Consider the following 23,186-nt stretch of genomic DNA (forward strand, 5'->3'; position numbering starts at 1 on the left):
CATTCATTCCCTTAAATCACTCCTGCTTCCTCCCGTCTCCCTCTCCCTCTCTCGGTGTCCCTCCTCAGCTCACCGTCCTCTGTCTGCTCTGCTCCCTCCTGATTGGCAGCTGAGGTTGTTGTTACCGTGGCCAAGTGTGCCCGGGCTAGTGGAGGGTGGCTGATAGGGATCATAAAAAAAATTTCCGGCTCGGGCTGCTTCATGCCTTTTAAGGTTGTCTTTTCCCAAGTGTGTGTGAGAACGGTGCAGAACAGGACGCACCCCGGGACGAGGCAACGTGAGATTCAAGGTGCACAGGGAGCCGCTGGTTTAAGCTGCCAACACAGGAAGCAAAATATTTCACAATAAGAGCACACACACAGACAGACAGACAGACAGACACCCACACTCCTACTCCTCCTCCTCCCACAGAGGATAGTCCTAAAAACTTCAAAGAGGCAGACAGAGCTCTCTGATGTGCTGGGGTCTTCTGAAGCTGCAGAGGCATGCACTTTGACCTCAGGCTGTGAGGAAGAGGAGGCATGAGGAAGAACAAAAGCGCCATCCCGCTCATCTATGTGACAGAGGTAGCGTTTGCACTTGTTTCGGCTTTGTTTTTGAGTTTTTATGTTTATGTGCCATGTGATCGATGGGGGGATCACTCGTTTTGCTGTTTTATAAGGGCAAAAGGAGTCAGTTGCAGAGTCACATTGTAATCAGCTGTGCTTTATTGCCCTCATTAAATCTTAACCTTTACATCAGTCACATGAGGAGCTCCGTATGTGCGATAGGAAAACGTTTTGTACTTGTTTACCACTGAAATGTTCTCTGTTGCATACCAAGATTGCACATTCTTGCTTGGCATTCTTTGTATATCTTGTTCTGATTAGATTTTAAAGCAGCATTATTAATAAGAGGTTGATCTTTTATGGTTTAATTCACTGCAGCCGTGTCGATAAATGAGTATTTTGGGGGTTTGCAACCAGAGATGATTGAGGAAGTTGGTATTTAACAGTTGAAAGTTGAGTCAGGCAGGTTTCACCATGTCTGTGTGAGCCATGTGATTGGCCTTTGCCGCTCTAATAACATGTAAGGAATGTGTATAGAAAGCCATAGATCATGCCATAAAAATGAAGAGCTTGTTTTCAGTTTCTCTTGTTCTCTCTCCGTTCTGGCTCCGAGTGCTCGAGCAGGAGGTCATGCTTGTGTTACTCCTGTCTCTATATGTCCATCACAATCTCAGCTCCGCTCTATCAAAATGTCTTGTCGCTGCACTCTAAAAAAGAGAGGAACCCTGAGTCAATCCGTGGATGTTCACTGTGCTTTGGCCTGCCCCTATTATTGTGCTGACGTGTGTTTTTGTGTGTGCATGTTGTGCATCATGTGCGTCAGTCTGCCTGTAAATGCAACAAAATGCCATAAAAAAAAACAAAAAAACATTATGTAACCCTTCCAGTATAATGGGGCTCTTCCTGTGAAGTCCTCGCCAGTCCACAAACAAGGAAATAGTAGAAGGAAGAAGCAGCAGGACGTTGCTTTTTTTATCGCTCCTTCGTGTGTTTCCATCCTCCTCAAGGTCTCAGCTCTGCAGAAAAGTCCTGCAACAAGTCACAGTGTTTCCACAGCTCCTGTAGCCCTGATATGTTGTGTGTGTGTGTGTGTGCAGTGTATCTAAAGTACAAAGCCTTAAAAATGCCCTCCAACTGTTAACTGTGGTCACTTCCATCTGTTTACCATGGAAACCATCACAGTGTCTCAGACACTCGGCACTCAAAGACCTCGGTTGAAGCTCTGCTTTTATCTCTCTCGTTGAGCTGTGTGTGTTTATACCAAAACAGAGGTAATATCAGGGTGTAAAGGGACAACAACACAAGTCTCCTGCTAATATTATTCAGTGAGGAGGTGTGTGTGTCTATCCTTACATACTCTTTGACATTTTGCAGGTTAGATAGGACTAAAACAGGAGTAGTGGATATTAGGGCTGATACTAATGATTATTTTGATTATTGATTTATCTGGGCAATATTTTATTACTGGATCGATTAAATGTTTGGTCTCTAAAATGTCAGAAAATCGTGAAAAATGCATATCTATCTATCTATCTATCTATCTATCTATCTATCTATCTATCTATCTATCTATCTATCCATCCATCCATCCATCCATCCATCCATCCATCCATCCATCCATCCATCCATCCATCCATCCATCCATCCATCCATCCATCTATCTATCTATCTATCTATCTATCTATCTATCTCCATCCATCCATCCATCCATCCATCCATCCATCTATCCATCTATCCACTATACAAAACAGAGAAAAGCAGGAAATCTCCATAGGCTGAAAGTAGCATTAATTTGCCATTATTTCTAACGACTAATTGATTATCAGAACACTTTATTATGTCTTTTGTTAATCGACTAATTGATAAGTTGACTAATTGTTGCAGACCTAGTAGATGATGATGTATAAAGTGACATGTGGGTTTGTTTACTTCATAATGTCAGCAACACTTCCATAGCCAACATGATGTTTGACAAACAGCAGCTTTAACTGACTATTATAAGACTTGGGTGCTGAGCCTAAGCATGTTTTCATGGTGCCTCCTACTGTACCTCCACTGCTGTATGTTGCTCTCCCTTTAACATCTCTCAGTGTGTTAAATCGTTGTGGGAATGTATAAACCAATGAAGTGGGATGTTTTTGGTGTTTTCAATAGGCCTGCATACCCCACAAATCCTCTTCCCCTTTTCCATCTCTAACATAAAACAAAATCTTCAATCAGCAGAACTCTGTGGCAAGAGCAGTTAATTATTTATGATTAATTAAAGCCATTATGTGTAGAATTCGATAATTCCCAACTTTTCTGCAACACAAGCACCTTCTGCACCTACACATTGTGCTGTATGCAGCTTTCTCTGCCGCCCACGTAGAATTGTTGAGATTATTATTTATTTTGTGATATAAGTCTCCTGACTCTGTGTTCTGTGCATTTCACTGTGCTGTACTGAGACATACCACCCACTCTGGTTATGTAGCCATTAGAGTGAAGTGAACATATGAACTGCACCAGTGTTCACAGTAATCGTCCAATTAAAAAAATCCTCAAACAAATAAAAAATGTCATCTTAATAATTGCTTTTTATAATCATATACAATCCTAGACATGTTGGTTTAATTGAAATATTTACTTTAATTAACTAACAATGTGTCATTGCGTATCAAAATAAACATCTGTTCAGTAAGTCAATTAGATATTTCATGGTTGGTGATTCATTATTTACCACTGCTGTTTAAGTGCAGTCCTATTATTGCTCTTATTTTTTCTGCCACAGTAATTAACTTTCCGTTTTTGCTTGCAGACATTTCTCAGACTGTTTTAACGGTGTCTGCAATGCAACTGTGTCGGAAACTACATCTGATCCAGTGATATATATTTTGGAGAAGTTGCACCTGGAATCACTACAGGAAGCTAAGCTGGAACGTGTTAAGTGTCAGTGAGGGTTAATGTAAAGAAAGTGTTTCCCTCTCTGCCTTTTTGTCCATCACAGTTATGATTGTTTAATTATTAATTCATGTTTTGATTATTGTTAGCAGTGAGAGCAGCGTGGCTCGGCGAATGGAAAGGCTTTGGTCCAGACCGAAATATCTCAATAACTGTTGGATGGATTTCGTACAAACATTAAGGTCATTCACTTGATCTGGATCTGGTTATCAGATGTTTGGATGACGTTCATCAGCAGTTATTATACCAAATATATGTACAAGTAGGGGCATAGTCCACCTTTTAGTAGGTCCAGTAGGTTGTTATCAGCACATTCAATTGCCACTCCTTGTTTCTTCACATTTCACTTTCAGTTTCTTTATGTTAAGGCACCACAAAAGGCTGTTTTTTTGTTAAGTTCAGGATATAAAACTTCTTCTCTAAGATTAGGGCTTAAATGTTTCTTTAGGCGTTATAAAATATTGTTTGAAAAGTAAAATAAATGGTTTTATGAGGACAACGTGATCACCGGAAGTGACATAGTTACTATCATATATCATATCATATCATCACATAAAAAGGGGGTGCAGGGACATAGTGTCACTTCTTTTAACATAGTTTACTTTTGGTTTCACACAGAAAATAAATGCTAGCCTCCTGGGTGAAAGTCCCTAGGTCCAGTAGGTTGTTATCAGCTCATTCAATGGCCAGTTGCTGTTTCGTTACGTTTTACTTTCAGTGTCGTTTAGGTTACAAAACTACGTCCTTAAAGGTTAGGGAAAAAAAGTTCCTAGTTAGCCATTATAAATAGTTTAAAAAGTAAAATAAATGTACGTAAATGCTGGAAGTTAAGGTGTTACTAGGACGACTAAGTACCAGAGGGACATAGTTATGTTGGTTACATAAATAAAGTGATGTTACTTCAAATAACATTGTTTACTTTGTTTTCACATGGGACACGCTGCTCTGCCTAAATCACTTTTCGTGCTTTAGACTCCGTTTCCTTGCCGCCACCTTAACTTTCAGACTCCATTACTTATGTTACCAATTTGGCTTCATTCATAATTACGGGGCCACTAGAGGGCGCTGCTGAATGACACACGTTAATATAGCCGTCCACTGAATGGGCTGATAACAACCTACTTCACCTACCAGCAGGTGCCCATACACATGGGCTGGTTAAAGCCTATTCAATCATCTTATAACATTTAATCTGGTGTAATTCTTATATATCAGGTGGTGACTAACTAGTTTCTACTAGTAGTTTTTCTCCTTCAATAAACGGAATAAAGCGGATTGAGGCATAAACAACCTGAAGAAGACTTCATCAACAGCTCCGTCTCACTGATTAGACTCAGCTGCACACATGTACCTTCATCATTTCCCTGATGATGATGACCTTCACTCAGACAGACAGACAGACAGACAGACAGACAGACAGAGCCCAGCCTCTATTCTACACACACACACACACACACTCTCTATAAGCCATCATCATATGGACAGCATCCATTTCTCATCATGTTCGTTACAGATGCGCTGCTTAATTTATCACCAGGGCAACAGGAGATGACGCTGGCAGCTGCTTACTTTCAACCTACACTGTTGACAACTAACACACACACACACACACACACACACACACACACACACACACACACACACACATCCGTTCACATGTTTGTATAGCTTTGTATTGGTTTTTATTTTTATTTCATTTTTAGTGTTTGTTTTCAGTTCAGTTTTCAAGGTTTAGTTATCTTTCCAAAGTAGTCTCTAGATTATTTTTGTATTTGTTTCAATATTATTTTTTTCTATGATAATATTGTTTTTTTCAGGGACAATATTTAAGAAGTTCAGAAGAGATATTACAATTTAACTACAACAATTTGACTCACAGTCATGAAGAGATCCCAGTCTCAGTAAACACATTCACTGATGCCTCCTCATGCCTGTTTTGTTGGCAAATTTGGCCAAAATGACAAACTAAAACTAAATAAATTTCTTGTATATTTTTTATTCTAGTTAGTGTCTTAAGTGCACAGTAACGCTTCAGTTAGTTTTTGTTGAATTTAGTGTAATTTGTAGTTTTAATTTCAGTTAATTAAAACTTTTTTTCACACTTTTTTCAAGTTTTAGTTTGTACTTTGGTCTATGCTAACTTGGTTTGTATACACTATTGTTGTGCGGAAACCCTTATAGACATTTCTTCTAACTTTAACTTTAACCCAGCCCCAGTTTGTGGCCCAATTTATTATTGTTACATTCCAGCATCTGCTTCCTGAAAGATAAATCCCTGATGATCTTTTAAAATCCCTTAGATAACACACCCAAATATTCCATCTGCTTCACAGTAAATAGAATTTTTGCATAGTTGTTACTCTACCTCAGTGACTTTTGGTGCATAGGGATAGTAAATAAAAATAAATTAATACATACGTTTGTACATTGAATGTAAAAAAAACCCTGAAAAGATAAATACATAGACATTGTATATGCAATACTCTTATATGCAATGCATGAATGCACTGTCTCCACCTGTTGCTGTGAGGACGGGAGCATGATGATGTCAAAACGTGTGTGTGTGTGTGTGTGTGTGTGTGTGTGTGTGTGTGTTGTCATTAGTCTGGAAAAGAGCCCCTCAAAAAGAGTTTTGTCTTTCCACTTTCCAATGCTGTGAATAGCATTAAAAAATATATGATATGGTAGATTCCTAACTGAGTTTTCTGGTTAAATCAAAGTTAAACAGTGTGTGTGTGTGTGTGCGTGTGTGTGTGTGTGTGTGTGTGTGTGTGTGTGTGTGCGTGCCTCATTAACATTTAACCTTGTCTGGGTCAGTAGCCTCTAGCTACCTGCTCTACAGAGAAAAAAACAGGCTTTGTAATGTAAACAGAGGTTCAGTGTTTTCTCTGTCGTCATCTGTTTTTATCAGTGAAGTCAGCAGAAAGAAAGAAATGTCATATTCTCTCTCTGTTCTTAATTTCACACTGTCTTGACTTTATGTTTCACTGCAGTCGATGCAGCAGCACTTCCATAAATCCTGCCTGTACATAGGTTGTAATAATGTTCACTGTTGGTTCAGAGAGGTTTCAGCTTTATCGCCTTTTGGAGGTATTGTTTTGTGGTGCTGTGGAAATATATTGCATTACTGAGAAATGCTTCTCATATTTTGCTACCTTATTACATATAAGCCAACCAAAGACAAATAAAGCAAATGTTCTACATTTTTCAAATTACTTTAAGCAATAGTTTATTATTTTAGGAGATGCATTTATTTGCTTTCTTGCTGAGAGTTATGCATATATACAGTCATGGAAAAATTATTAGGCCATTGTTTTCTTTAATTTCTTGTTCATTTTAATCCCTGGTACAACTAAAGGTAAATTTGTTTGGACAAATATAATGATAACAACAAAAATAGCTCATACGAGTTTAATTTAAGGACTGTATATAATTGTACATATAATTTTAGCGGGCAGGACAGTAAAATAAGATGAGGCGGTCGGAGAACCGGACTTTACATACTGTAACTCAAAACAAGAAGAAAACATGAGCGACCTGGATAAATAATTTAATAATCAATTATTTCATGAGTACACAAGAAATAATTTTATTCAGGATAATTTATTCCATTCTTTTAATGCAAAAGCTACATTTTCTTTTGATCCACAAACCACTGAATCCGTTCTGACTTTTCTCTTGATTCACTTATTAATTAATCAACTAATCGTTTCAGCACTTAAAGATAAACTTTGGGGGAAAAAGCTTGTTCGCTTTCTTGCTGACAGTAAGATGTGAAGATCTTGTTTGTTAAATCTGAACAAAATGAGAGTGTAAAGTTGACAAAAGCTAGTTTTTCCCCTGATTCCAGCAAGGAAGAGCTTTAATGCCAATTTAAAGTAGTGGTGCAACAGTGGAATTACAATTTCCCAGAAAAACTTTTCCGATGGACTTTCCTTGGTAAAATGGTAAATTGATTGGGGTTTTTTTCGAACATCACAACCTTTCACTGACAGTATTTGATCAAATTTGGTCAGATAACATTTTGAAAGTCTAGAAAAGCCGTGACATTCAATTATTTTTTATCACATTCAAGTAAGCAGGGCTAAAGTGGGCATCTTAAGTGTGCATGTTCCATGGGCCTAATAAATGCTGAAGATCCAGATATTTTTAATGCATGGAAGTTTTTTTGGTTCATGAGCCACTGAGAAACTATCAAAAGGAATAAACAGATAATATACAGCTAAGCTAATGGCTGTAGATTAACGTTTCATGGATTTGAGAGGATTTCACATCAACTCACAGCAAGATAACAATTCAACAAATTTCCCAAAATATTCAGTCATACATTTTCATCAACTATTTTTCAGTTCTAGATTATTTTTAACCATCAACTATCAAACATCCTATATGAACGTGAGTGTTTTCTGCAGCTCTTTTGTACAGATTGATGTTGGTGGTGTTGTGATATGGCAGTCTGTTAAACCTTTTATCCCTCTGTAACTTACTTTAATGTCACACCTCTGCATCTTTCAGCTCCTTTTATTCTCTCTGTCTTTACGCCTACATATCACAGAGGCTGTCATTTACTCTAGAAAAATAAATTAATTCTCCAAAGAGGTCTCAAACCACTCAGAGGAAGACAAAGGGGAATGAAATGTCACAAGCTGGTGGTGCAGGGCGGCATGACGTGGGCGTGATGACACATGAAAGCGTGGCCGGCGCCCTCCCCTCCTCCCCACGCACGCTTTGAAAGTGTGACCCCTTAGATATTCATTTCAAACGGCCTCTGGTGCCAGAGCGTCCACTGTCCTTTACCAAAGCATTCACACATCATCATCATCATTTCAGCTCATCTTACAATGAAGCTACAAAGTTCATCAGTTGTGTATGAGCAGTTAAAACATGTAACAATCCACGTTTATCAGGTTTATGTGTCTGAAAACATATTTACTTGAGTAAGATTAGCAGAACAACAGTGATGAGTATTTTAGCTTGAATAAAAGTAAATATTTAAACATGTTTTTTTGAACTGTAAACTAAATTATATAACTTCACTGTCATGACACACATCAGCGCTGCTGTTAATATGGACTTTTCTTACTAAATGTAACATTAAACATAAAGATGATTGTTTTATATTCATGTTAAATTATTTATGGGACTGTTTAAGTGGTTTAAATGGTCAAATAGGCTAATCTATAAATCAGATCATCTGAAATGTGTAGGGAAACTAGCTATTGTTGACCTTATAACAAATAGCTAAAGATGGGGAAAAATCGATTAATCATAGTATCGCTATAAGTTGCAAAGCATTTTATATTGATTCATGGCCGCCAAGTATCGATATTTAGCGCTCCGACGGCTGTCAGCGTTTTCGCTGTTTTTTCTTTTTGTTGGCCATCGTGGTTATCTTACTGGAGATACTGGTATCATATGAAACTATAAGGTCTAAGGAATCTATAGGCAACATGTGCGTTACAATATCGTATCGGGAAGTTGTTGAAATAACGCTTCAAAGTTTTTTTTATGTTTCATTCAAAAGAAATTCAGAGGAGTGAAGCTTAAAGTTGAGGAAAGTACTTTGTTGGTCAGTCTGTTTGTGGAGAAATAAAAAGACTGAAGTGAGATGAATAGACTGAGGATTCTCTCTTATTTGACAAAACAATTCTTGATTGAATTTCATTTTGTGGATAAAAAATGCAGTTAAGCAGTTAAATCGCAATAAATACTGACCATATCGCAGAATGCTTAAAATCACAATAATATCGTATCGTGACTCAAGTATCAGGATAAAATCGTGTCCTGGGGCCTCTACCTCTAGTAACAAGCTCATAATATGAAGTTACATACTCAATTCAATAGAAAAAGTGTTGAACAAGAGCGGTGTGTGTTTCAATGCGTATTATTTTTATTTTATTTTAGTAGTGTAACATTTCCATCTGAGGTTTTTCTAAGTTAATGCACGGAGGAAGTGATGTCAGTGTTTGTAAATGATATATCATGAACAAGGAGCAGGGAGTACTGTTTATGTTTATGTTTATGTTTATGTTTATGTGGAATAGAACAAGGAACAAGAACTAGACAATATTCCTACCAATCTGTTTACATGACTAATACACATGAATATTCCACTTATATTCCTGTGTACGTACAGCCATGCATACTCTGATTTTGTCATTTTTATCATGTGAAAATATAACAAATTGGGAATCAGCTTCTTGCATCAAAATAGGATGATTTTAAAATTTGTCCATCTGCGTTGGACTTGTTGGAACCCTGCAAACACAGCCTCCTTTTTTAACCCCTTCAACCAGCTTCTTAAAAAGGATGAGGTTGCCATATTTGTGCAAAAAAATGTTAATATCCAAGTCTTTTAATGTTTAATAAAGTCTCTGTGTTTATCAGCTTTTCCTTGCATCTCATGCATCTCAACCCCAAAGCTTGCAAACTGTAGCATGTTGGTTTGTGTACAACAACCATAAAAACACAATAGACTGTAAAAAAATTGCAAACTGCAGTAAAAATGCCCTAGTTTAGATGCATATTCTGAAAGGCTTGCATAAATGTCTTAACATGCTACATTCAGCTTAATTTTGATTATCCAAACAGAATATGCTGTTTACATGCGTTCTGAATATTGTCATATTCTGAATAACAGTGGAATATCAGTGTGCATGGAAACAGTCATTGTTGGCATCATCAACTTTGCATGCGGGCGCCTTTAAGAGGATTGTTTCTGTTTTTCTGTGCCAAATGCACCCGCATGTATTAGCACTCTAAACTGCATTAGGACCCTTTTATTTGATTGTAAAAACATTGTTATTGTGCTTAAACTACAATCTCACACAGTCAGTAGGGAGGTAAATATTTGAGATTAGTTTGATCACTAGTGTGAGGTGCCTGGAAGCTGCTCATGCATCAAGAGCAGAGTTAGGAGGAAACAGCCTGAAGCTGCTTGTGAACAGCAGGTAAACGAAGACGGGCAAAAAATCGTTTTAACTCTACAAGACTCGGCCACTAACTGTGAGAAGATAATGAGTGTCAGCGTGAATTTACGTCGCTGTGTGGAATCAATAACCTCTTAAATGCTGGATGTTTGAGAGCAAAGGAGACGATCCTACCAGGGCCAAGTTTAAAAAATACTGAGCTCAGGAGCCCCCGGACCCAGTAAATAGCTCAGTTGTTTCTTCTGTACATTTTATTTCCCATCTTCAAGGTCAAAATAATGTTTTAAAAGCTGTCTCTGTATTTCGAGGAGTAAAACTTAGGTGGGATGATTCTGAATCTTTCATAGTTGTGCTGTGTATTGAACCTTAATTCAAGTATGAAAGACTTTTGCATTTAAAGAAGTATAAAGAATAAAATTGAAATACTAAAGTAAAGTATCAAAAGTCCTTGGTCAGATTTTAAAATGTATTATTTCCTTGTTAATTATTTTGTCACATAGCTTCTGATCTAAATCAGGAAACATTTCAAGTTTTCAACTTTTTTTTAATTTAGGCATTTTAGACCTTTTGTTTAACATTGATGCATGTGGCCTTTATTTTTATTTATTTATTTATTTATTTGAAGATCATGTCAGTAAGTAAACCATATAATTTCAGGATTATGAGACATGGTGTAGGAAATAAGAAAACAAGTTAAATAGATTTAAAAATAGCACATAAATAAGTGAGATATTAAAATGTGTCACAGGAAATGTTGGCTATGAGCATTTCCAGATATTTTCTGAAATGAAAAAAAAGGGTAAAAACATTTTACATTCCCCAGAGGTCTGAGTTGTATTGGCACTAATTGAGGTGCAGCTGCAATTATTTAAGGAATTTTTGTTGGCCTCAGAGTAGACAAATTAAATTATACTTAGACTAAAAATAAGGCAGTCTGCTTGTAAAATGCCCCCAAATTCCCTGTAGGAATACAGAGGAAATCCCCTCAGTGGTAGCAAACCCTGACTCATATCTTCTAAAAGCTGATGCATCTAATAATAAAGCTAATATACACTCCTTTTAGTGGCTTAATTGGATGGTTTTCCTTTATTTTCTAGGTATAGTTCAGTTAAATAGTAGTTTTACAAGTAGGGGAAACTGATGATTTATAACTCGTGGTTCTTTCATTCTGGACCACCATAAACCTGTCTCTTCATTGCCTATTCAGAAGCAATCTGTTGCATTCCCACATATACTGTTTGCTTTACTGTACACAATAACTATATGCAATAAAAGTGAATAGTGGCCGTGTGATTAACCTTGACAGCATCGCATCTATCTGCTGCAGAGCTTCAACTCCAGTCGTCTTAAATTTACCGCCAGACTCCCTTAAAAACCACCAATCCCTTTTCATTCCCAGCATGCCCATTCAAGTGCCGCATTGATTTAGTTCCCCTGCTATGCTGGGAACAAAAGGCACGGCTGGAAAGCAGGGAACCTTAGCCCTCCCTGGAGAAATTCTTTTATAACTGCTGAAAAGAGCCTGAGCAGCATGAACAGAAGGGAGCAACAGAGGAGGAGAGAAGCTTCTTCTGTTAATCTGTGTGAAAGAGAGAGATGCTTCTGAGGTCGCAAAGAGAGGAGAAGTAGTGGAAAAGTGAATTAAAGAATTATAGCTTGAAACTCTACCTAGGTTACTGAAAAGTATTTTACTAAGTAGACAATTATACATATATCATTAAATGCAATATGTTGCACCACATAAGTCCAAACTGCTCTTGTTATTTCATAACCATGTGTCATAGCAACAAAATATTAGTGTCATCTAAAAGAAAAGTCTCTGCTGAACGCGTTGATGTAGGTTTCATGTCTGTAGTAAAAAAAATGTGTCTATGATTGCAGGTTAAAAACTGTCTTTTCTGTTTTCCTCTGTTCCACTTATCATTGGTCTCTATGGGACAGTTGGTTGGAGTTGCTGTCACATTTAGGGTCACTGAGACAAATCTGCAAGTCTGACTGATTCCAGAATAGTGATTAGAATAATGATTCCACAAATTTCTCTACAATCTTGCCTAAAAATTATGTACGAAGAGTGAAAGTTGTGGGAACAAGCAAAGGTTTTTCAGAAAAAGAAAAAACAATTCCCAGCCCACTCTAGCTGTGATGTCATCCCCTCTAGCTCTCAACATTCAGTCCAATACACACCCATAACAAACACATAAAAACGTCAATTGCGATTTTCGTAAAAACCTTGCTAGCGTTCAAAAGGCCCATTTGGCCCAATAAAGTCCCAAGTCATGTGACCTGTTCAAACTTTGATTCATTTTTCTGTGTTAATAGTGAATTGGTGCGGCCCCAAAGTGAGGTGTTTCTTTTTTAGCTCTTTTCACATCGAAGACTACTTCGAACTACCACTCAAGCATTTTTGTAGATGTTCAAAATACTTACACAGCAACAACAATAACAACAGTCGAGTCGCTAGCCATATATGTTAGCATTGTTTCTGCCTGGATACGTTAATCAGCAACGTTTGGATGGATGGATGCATTATGATATGTCTGGAATAAACTTTTGTTTTTAAGCGTAACCCTGCTATTTTTACCCAACATTAAACCAGTGCTTTTGATGTCTACCTTTAACCAAAGTGTTTTAGTATTTTTAGTGTTTAAAACAGCAGTCGTCACATGTTTACAATGGGCTGCGGTTGTCATGTGTTTAAGCGACACGTATCACAATGAGAATGGGTTGCAGCGGTTCAAACATTCAATCAAGGTGTTTTTGGTTATAAATGTAGCTATTTAATGTCATCAGTGGTTTGCAGAAATGTACATTACAACGTAAGCTAATGAGATAGACAAGCTTGATGTGCATTTTATTTGCCGAGACATTTGTAATTCTGTCTGAAAAGACCTTAAGAATTGTCTTTGTTAGCATAGAGTGAGCCCTTCTTATCTACACAGTTACTGGGTCCATGTGTCTAGAAGATCTGGCTCTAGAGAGCTTACCTGAAGGCCAGCAGAAGTCCTTGACATGCTTTGTGGAGAGGTGTTTGGTTGACATAAAGCTGCAACCTCCCTGCTAAAGGCCACTCGTACACACTCCTCAAAGTCTACATTTCATACAGGCTTGGTGTTATGTCTGACCCTGTCAGTCCTCTCTGCTGATTACTTTAGCCTGGTGATATATGCTTAGGATGGATGGATGCTCCGGCTGATTAGTCACTGTTAGCAGCAGCAGCAGCAGCAGCAGCAGCAGCAATCCCTCATGCTATCTGCTGTTCCCCTCTCGTCGTCTCTACTGCAACATGTTTGTGTGCACGTAAGGATCATTACTCGTCCACTACTGAGCCTAATGGGGCTTATCGGCATCAATAGCACAAGGTGAAAAGAACATTTATGTAGCTGAAACTAGCCTTGTTGACAAATCCATCTTTTCTTACAGAGAGAGATCTAAAAGGGATTACATAAACTCAGGTTTTTCATGCTCTCTGTTTTATTGAAGCAAGGCTGAGGAGTTACAAAGGTCCAAGCAATAAGTGAAAGAAAGAAAGGGAAGATTGTGGAGGAGATAAAAGCCATGAGATGAAATGTAATTGCTGGCACTGAAGCCCTCACATCATAATAAAAAAAAAAAGTGAGCAGACGGTTGACAGATTTAATAAAAAGAGAATGTAATTTGAGGACAGGATAAAAAGTTGTTGCGACGATAGAAGGGGTGTTTTATTTGGATGGGGCTTCTGTCTGTGAGGGGTTATGTAATCCAAAAATACATCATAACCTCACTGCTCCAATTACTGAGCCCAAAAGGACGTGCATGTGTATCCCCGTTCAGCTGATTGTGTCTTTGCGCTGCAAGACTCGACTCGGCATGAAAGATCCCAACAGATGCAGTGGGCCGCAGCTTTCTGCCTCATCTGGATGTGGGAATATTCCCAGCTGATGATGCAGAATTATAAACACATTAGAGCGTCTCTGTGACAGTGATATCAGTCAGATGTCATAGGCTGGAGTCATAACTGTGAAACATTCAAGCTAATGTAATTCTCTGATTTCTCCAAAGGTTACACAATATCATTTAGTTGTCATACATCCCCTGTCTATGTAATGGATATAAATGAATGCAAGATTAATTAAACACGGTCTACTCTAGGTGTAATTTCATCTCCGTAACATTTGTTGATTTGACAGCCTGTATTTCATCCATAAAACCCAAATGTGCCTCTGTCTGTCTCCATCTGTCTGAGTGGCAGTGCCATCTTAAAAGGAACAAAGGAAATGAGGAGGCAAAGAGACGAGACGGCTGAGCTCCGTAGAGTTTCCCTTCCTGTCTGACTCACACAGCAACAACAGGCCAGATTAGGACAGCTGTTTGTCAATTAGCTCTCACTTTCTCATCTCACTTTCTCTTTCCGTCTGTCAGCTTCTTTTCTCACGCATATTGGATGAAGTCGGTTTCACTGTCAGTAAGATATGGGAACTGATAATAACACTGACATCAGTTTTACTGGCATTTATCCTCCATGCAGTATTTCCATGTAAAGTATTGTTAATTAATCCAAATGTTAATTTTCAATATGATTCAGTTCAAATTTAACAAAACAAGCATCAAAAGGTTTCATAGAACGCAACTAAAAGAGAACATGTTAAGTATTCCAAGGCGATTTCATTGCATTTCATCATTCAGGTGTTTCTATTCTTCTGGGTGCTGTTTCTACCACAGAAGATTTACTGGTGGAGAGCTAATGAAATCACTTGTGTTACAGGATTTTAAAGCTTCTTTTTTTGTCTATGTGACAGTAGAACAAATTAGTTCTATTGGTTTTTCACCACTTCCTGAGGAAACAAAAAGCTGCTGAATGCTTCACTATTTTCACCAGCCAGTGTGTGTCTGTTGTTTGCTAAGTAGTGTAATGTTGGTTTATTCAAGCAAACAAAGTCAAAATCAAGCAAGAAACAGTTACCTGTTGTTGCTGAAAACTAGTCTGATGAGAGAGGTTAGAGTGAATCAAAACAGAAAGGTTATGGGCCTTAAAAACCAAATATCAATTTTCAAATATCATTTCAGGGTTACGGTGTTTTATTTGGATTACACATTATACAACATCTGCAACCCAACCACCTTCAGAGACTATAGGCAAAAGACCAAGAATGGAAAAATGTATTAATTAATTAAAATATAGACCTACAATAAGAATAAGAATAACCAAACTTGTTAAATAATATAAATATATTTATTCATATACTGTCATATACTTTATTTAAACTATTTAAACTATTTGCACTACCTACTGCTATCTGCTGCTAAAAAAATAAAAACATAAAACCCTATTGTATTTATTTCTATGACATTTACTTATATTACTGTATTATGTACTTTACCGCCTTTTCGCCTTTCTGGTTAGATGCTAATCTGCATTTTGTAGTATAAATACCTGTACTCTGTGCAATGACAATAAAGTTGAATCTAATCTAATCTAATGAATAAGGAATAAATGAATGAAGGAAAAACAAAACAAACACATTCTGATATAAATTAAACAAGATTAATATCCTACAGGGATTCTGCCAAGTTACTGTATAGTTATCAGTTAAAGGCATTAAGTTATAGTGCTTGTAGTGCTGACATTATATAGCAGCCCAGGAAGTCCTGAGTTATATATCTGATATCTGAGCCCTTTAACATTGCATTAAGTAATTTGATACATTGTAAATATATAACTTTTGGTTACTGCAGCTTTAAGAAGAAACCAGTCCGAGTTCCCTCACAAACAACATTCAAGAACTCCAACAGAATTATCTGATCTCCTTTAAACATCCTAGAATCCCTCCATGAAGTCCTGACCCTTTAACCTAAACATTCCAGAACCCTCACAGAATAATCTGATACACATTCTAGAACCCTCACAGAATAATCTGATACACATTCTAGAACCCTTACAGAATAATCTGATACACATTCTAGAACCCTTACAGAATAATCTGATACACATTCTAGAACCCCTACAGAATAATCTGATACACATTCTAGAACCCTCACAGAATAATCTGATACACATTCTAGAACCCTCACAGAATAATCTGATACACATTCTAGAACCCTCACAGAATAATCTGATACACATTCTAGAACCCCTACAGAATAATCTGATACACATTCTAGAACCCTCACAGAATAACCTGATACACATTCTAGAACCCTCACAGAATAATCTGATACACATTCTAGAACCCCTACAGAATAATCTGATACACATTCTAGAACCCTCACAGAATAATCTGATACACATTCTAGAACCCTCACAGAATAATCTGATACACATTCTAGAACCCTCACAGAATAATCTGATACACATTCTAGAACCCTTACAGAATAACCTGATACACATTCTAGAACCTTTACAGAATAACCTGATACACATTCTAGAACCCTCACAGAATAATCTGATACACATTCTAGAACCCTCACAGAATAATCTGATACACATTCTAGAACCCTCACAGAATAACCTGATACACATTCTAGAACCTTTACAGAATAATCTGATACACATTCTAGAACCCCGCCCAACCTAAACATTCCAGAACCCTTACAGAATGTTCCAGTTCCCACCATCCAGAACATTCTGATTCCCTCACCTAAACATTCCCGAATGCCTACATAGTGTTCCAAACTCCTTCAGATATTCCAGGCCTCCCCAGAATGTCCTGGTCCCTCCTGGTCCCTCCTGGTCCCTCCTGGTCCCTCCTGGTCCCTCCTGGTCCCTCCTGGTCCCAGCTCAGGGCGTTCTGAGTCTCTGGTGTTACGGAGGTCAAGACTGATGTCACGGCTGAGATAGAGACAGGAAGCGCTGCTGGAAGTCCATAAAGAACACAAACATCGCTGGTAGGGAAAGAGAACAATAGCACCTTGTGATTAACAGAGTGAATGTTATGTACACACACACACACACACACACACACACACACACACACACACACACACACACACACACACACACATAAATGCGTCAACACACATGGATTTTACATCATCTTGTAACCATGAATGCTGAGATGAATACACCGCAGATTGAATATGCTGTGCAGCATCTCTCTTTCTGTCAGATAATTGGATTTTGAACCCTATTGCACTTATTAAAAGTCAAATTGCGGTGACATTTAGATGAAGACGTGCAACTGTCCGTGTGTGTGTGTGTGTGTGTGTGTGTGTGTGTGTGTGTGTGTGTGTGTGTGTGTGTGTGTGTGTGTTCAACTCTGAGAGACTTTTTTTATTTTCTTCAAGAGTCAAAGCAGGTATTGTTTAAAGTGCTCTGCTATTTCGCAGCCTTACAAGTGTTGTGGCGTGCTGATATTAGATTATATATTATATTATATATATTTATATATTATATGATTACATATTATATTACATTATATTATATTAGAGACCTGCTCTTAATGGCATTTACATAAGGCTAAAGTTGTTTCCTGTGAGCCTCTCAGAATCAAATCAATGCTATAGTACAAGCAGGGCACCAATCTGAACCTAATTAAATGTCACGTTTAACTGCCCGCTACCTCTCTTTCACACAGCATAGATGAAATAAATCTATACTCAGGGGAAATGGACTGGAAGTGTATTAGGTTATTAGGATTGATCACAGCAGGAGGATTTGTTGTGGATCCATCCCAGAGCGATGCAATGAGTTTTCTAAATATGCACACACGCACTCATGGAAAGGATATGATTGAATCAGCCTGGATGGGATCCAGCCTTCGATAGCGAGCTCTCCGGCAGCTCGGTGCAGGTCCTGCCCTGCAGGCTGACTCACCCGGCCGCAGAGCGTCCAACCTGTCAGCACACACACTGTCACAATGATTAAAAGATGGCTGACTCATTCACCGTCCTCATAAACTTGGCTTCAGGTCGATGTGTGCACGAGAGGGAAGATCGTGATAAAGAATGACAGGGCGGTTATAAAAAACACCTGTCAGTGTGTGAGTGCTCTCTGAGATGAGCCGGTGCAGGAGTTACTTATATCAGGTGGATGAATACTTCATGTGACTAAACTAGCAGCAGCGTATCACATGGCGGCCGCTAACATGCTAATTGGTTTCTTTATCAGGAGGGCCAGAGTGAACCTGCTGCGCCTTTAAATCATTCATGATTCATTCCCCAAACCTTTGTGGGGTAATTCATCCATCCTTTCACTTCACGCGATGTGACCGGGGTCATGTTTATCTGTTTCAGCTATCTCATTATCAAGGTGACTATGTGTTTTAATCAGCTGTAATTACGAGCTATTTAAAAAGTCTGACGGGGAAAGTATTGAAGAGAAGAGTTGGTGATTACTTGGATGAATGTTTATCTTTAGAAACAGCTATCAGGCTGGAATAACTAACAAAGATGAGTAGCATCACATAACTTAGAGTATGTTTAATTTAACATATGCAACAAAAAACAATATCTTTGACTTGACTGGAATTCTTACATGTTTTTCTATGTTTTTCTTGTACTTCACTACATTTCAAATGAAGGGAAATGTTGTCCTTTTCACTCCACTTCATTCATTTCACATCTACATCTACTATATATTTGTCAGATTAACCTTTAAATCCAAAACATATCACATCTTATAAAACATCTTGCAGTTTTTGTAGATTTGATTTGACAACAGTATAACAAGTTGCTATATTATATATATATATATATATATATATATATATAGAGTTTAGAGGAACACTTCACCTAATGATCATTTGTGTATCCGTGAGTCACCCTGTGTTACCTTGAATTCATGAAAAAAATAGTTTGCTAGTATGCCTCCATGGTGAATGAATCCAAAAATAAAGAAAATTAAAACCTAATGCAGACAGTCCATTTAGCCAAGAAACATCTAGCTTGCAGCCCTGAAATGAATGTTGTGGAGGACAAGATAAACAGCCTATATGTGTTGTAAAGTGATTTTAATAATACATAAATCGAGCATATTTCTCATCTCCCATGTCGATTGACTATGAAAAAACCATGCCATTAATCACCATTACATATTTTAATCAATTTTCAGCTCTACCTAAAACCTCATTATTTGAACACCTTTGCATAGATAACGTGATGCTCTCATAGCAAACTTGCTACTATTCTGGAAGTAATATGATTGGATTGGAGAATAATGAGACTTGGATTATACTGCAGGAGCATTCAAAACCTTACTAAAGGCCCCATATATTTTAAATATATTATTGGATTGTTGTTATTATTGATGCATGTAGTACAAGTAGAAATGACATAAAGTAAGTACAAGTACCTAAAATTGTACTTAACTACATTACTTGAGTAAATGTACTTAGTTACATTCAAACATTGTGAATACTTTTAAAATGTTAACACTTATTCCAGTACACTCTATTGAACAACAACTTTGAGTAAAACTTTAATCTGCAACTCTGTATACTGTTGAATTAGTGTAATTTGGGGGGTAAAATATGTATTCCTTTGATATCAATAATCTGTCAACAATAATAAAGAGAACACAATAATGTAAATTAAAGTATAATATAACACTCTGAAAGTACTCGTCCTGCACAATGAGCACTTTTACTTTAGATATTTTAAGTACAGATTGTAATATACTTCTTATTAACTGTGGTGAAAAAATAATTCAGGTCCCTTACTTCAGTAAAAGTACTAATACCACACACACACACACATATATACATATATATATATATATATATATATATATATATATATATATATATACACACACACACAAGTGTATATATATTCCAAATATATTATAAGATTATTGATATTGACATTCAACTACATAATATGCTGTTATGAGGTTTAATTTAAAAAAAACAACAACTTTAAATTGATCATGTTTTTAATGTTAAATCTCAAATGTAGTGGCGTTAAAAGTACAATATTTTACATGCAAATAGATTTTTTGTAGTTTTATTATTTATTATTTTTTCTGCTGTTTTGTGTGTATTAATGGTAAATTAAATAAATAAATGGTACATTTCCATAGACACCTGTGTCTTTTGTTTGTATTTTCGGTTCCTGGCAGCTTTATACTTTGTTAATTAAAATAAAATGAAAAATCTGACTGACAGCCAAGTTTGTGTGGAGAAAAATGAGCCATGATGTGATGTAAGGACAGACTGAGAGATGCTGAACAGACACAGACATTAATATTATTATTATTATTATTATTATTATTATTATTATTATTAACAGAAACACAGACATTAATATTATTATTATTATTATTATTATTATTAACAGAAACACAGACATTAATGCAGGAAGCTGATACATTTGAACCAGAATCTGCTGGACTTGAAGGTTTAATGAGGTTCTTCCAGTAGCTTGTTGCTCTATGAATTAATTAATGTGGGTGTACTCGATATGCCCCGCAGCCCCTCCCTGAGTGGAGCGGTGGGCGGGGCCTGCTCACACATCGCTGGGAGAAGGATTACCGGGCGGGCTGCGGGGTCGGATCGGTCGGTCACACCGGAGCCGCTGCGGTCCGTCGGTGTTTCAGCTGCGGAGCGGCGCACGGAGCCGTGATGGCATGTCCCGCCCCGTTACCGGACAACTTTACCGTTACCGTCGGGGAGAGAGAACCGGGAGATCCAGTCTGAGTCCGAGATTATGTCCGGAGCTTGTTGTGCTGCTGCGGAGAAAAGTTTAGCAGGAGTACAGCAGCGGGGCTAATATGGTAAATATACCTTTTTATCCCGTTAAATCCCGGTAACGGAGTCAGGAAGTAGCCAACATGACGAGTTTAGTGTTAAAAACAAGCGACTCCTCCGCCGCGAGGATCCCAAACATTACGGTACATTAGCTCATGTCTGGCCACGCAGATATTAAGGAGAATCAGGTGAAAAATGGCCAATTCAACAAACATAAAGGCGTTTGACCAGTTGTTTTATAATGTAAACGTGTTTGAAAGTAGCCTAGTGTCATTAGTTAGGGTTAGTCCTTAGTTAAAAAGCTCTCAGCTCTCTGAACGAGTCCCGACACGTTGCTTTCTTCAAACATGTCATTAAAAACCCAATTGTTCTTTGCTACTATGAATATGTGTATTTCTGAGACGACACAATACATTTTCCCACTGCTCGTTCATCAGCAGGAGCCTTTTCACCGGCACACATCTGATAGTTTTCACAACATTCCCCTCTGATTTTTATTCTTAATATTGCTTTCTTTCTTTCTCTTACTGCTGTGTGCTACCGAAATGCACTGCGGTAAGAGAGGTGGATGCTCCTCTATTACTTTATTCTACTATGCTTTTATTTTATTCTACTGTATGTTTGTATCTGTCCTCATATGTGAAGCTTCGTTAAATTGATAGATTTAAATGAAGTTTGGTTCAGATGAGCCTGATTGTTCCAGATCACCTGCAAAACAGAAAGAGCCTTTTAACATTTCCCCACAATTCTGATAATCCATTCACAATTTTTTTCCTTTAATTTTTCTTTCTTATTATTGGTTTCTTACTGTCTTCTTACTCCCATTATTGTGTGCTACCAACATGCAGTAAGCGTTCTAGAGGAGTATCAGCCTGTTGTGAAGCTCTTTTATCATGTCATGCTACTGAATGTTTGTATCTGTCCTCATGTGTGAGGCATTAAATTAATTAATTATTATTAAATTAATTAAATTAATAGATTATAATGGACTTTGGTGCAGATGAGCCAGGCTTCTTGCAGGTCATCTGCAGACGAGTGAACTTGTCATCATGTTTGACTAGTTCCATCACGTTTTGTTGTCCAACCGAATTGCATTTGAAAAATCTTAATTTATTCTTTGCTGCCATGAAAATGAGCATTTCCTGGAGAAAACTATATATTTTCACACTCCTCATGCACCTGCTGGGGCATTTTTACATTTCGACATAACATTTTCCCTTTAACTTTCCATTCTTAATATCAGTTTCTGACTATCTTCTTACTCCCACTATTGTGTGCTACTTGATGTCAGCCAGCATGGGAAGCTCTTCTGTCATATATATATGATATAGGATATATATGTTATAGGACTGTATGTTTGTATCTGTACTTATATGCGAGGCATCGTTAAATTAATAGATTTTATACTGGAGTTTGGTGCAGATGAGCCAGGCTTCTTCCAGATCATCTGCAGACCAGACAGTCAGCTTGTCATCATGTTTAAGTCGTGTTGACACTAAACTCAGGCGACCTTTTAGGATGGAGACTTGTTTTCTTTTTATCACCAGACATCACTGTTTGCAAAGCATTAAAGCACCCCACAGGCAAACCAAGCACTGGAGCAAGTTCTTCCAGTCTTTTTGCAGGTGTTACATTCATTTCAGGTGAAGATTCAATTTATCATTATATTAAGTTAAATGGGGTGGATATGGAAATAATTAGACGCCGGGGGAGGTTGCTGTTTTCACACAGTGTGTTCAAGTTGCTGTTGTATTTCAGAGCTTGTTATATGAAGCAGAATGCAGGATGTGCCTTCCTGTTCTGCGCTGCATGGATGCTATGGGACCCAAAGGTTCAATAACATGATAAAACATGATAAAACCAGATTCTTCTCTGACCCAGTTCCAGGAGGCTCACATACAGAACATGTTGTAGGCTGAGAGTTGTGACAGCTTATAAAGAGGAGGAGGAGGTCTAGAATATGGGTTCTGTATCTATCTATCTATCTATGCAGATGAGATGCATTCGCTTTTGTTTTGTCATGCAAGTCTGAACCCTGCGTGTAAAGGTCAACAAGATTTAAAAATCACAGTTTTCTATCTTCAATTTGACCTATTTTAGAGCATAAC

The 23,186-nt window shown here is 37.6% G+C and overlaps 1 protein-coding gene across 2 annotated transcripts in view; it reads left to right on the forward strand.

Moving 5' to 3' along the window:
- The first annotated feature begins 449 nt into the window (after positions 1-449).
- LOC131960505 (transmembrane and coiled-coil domain protein 3-like) overlaps positions 450-23,186 on the forward strand; it is a 60,672-nt gene continuing 37,935 nt past the window's right edge. The window contains exon 1 of one of the 2 annotated variants that reach the window (XM_059325739.1): positions 450-566. In XM_059325739.1, coding sequence (XP_059181722.1) covers positions 522-566 — 45 coding nt within the window. In that variant the 5' untranslated portion in view covers positions 450-521. Of the gene's footprint in view, positions 567-20,867; positions 21,105-23,186 lie in introns of those variants that run through there. The other variant, XM_059325740.1, reaches the window with a different exon arrangement.

Source organism: Centropristis striata, chromosome 22, assembly GCF_030273125.1.
Source record: "Centropristis striata isolate RG_2023a ecotype Rhode Island chromosome 22, C.striata_1.0, whole genome shotgun sequence".
Classification (NCBI taxonomy): Eukaryota; Metazoa; Chordata; class Actinopteri; order Perciformes; family Serranidae; genus Centropristis; species Centropristis striata.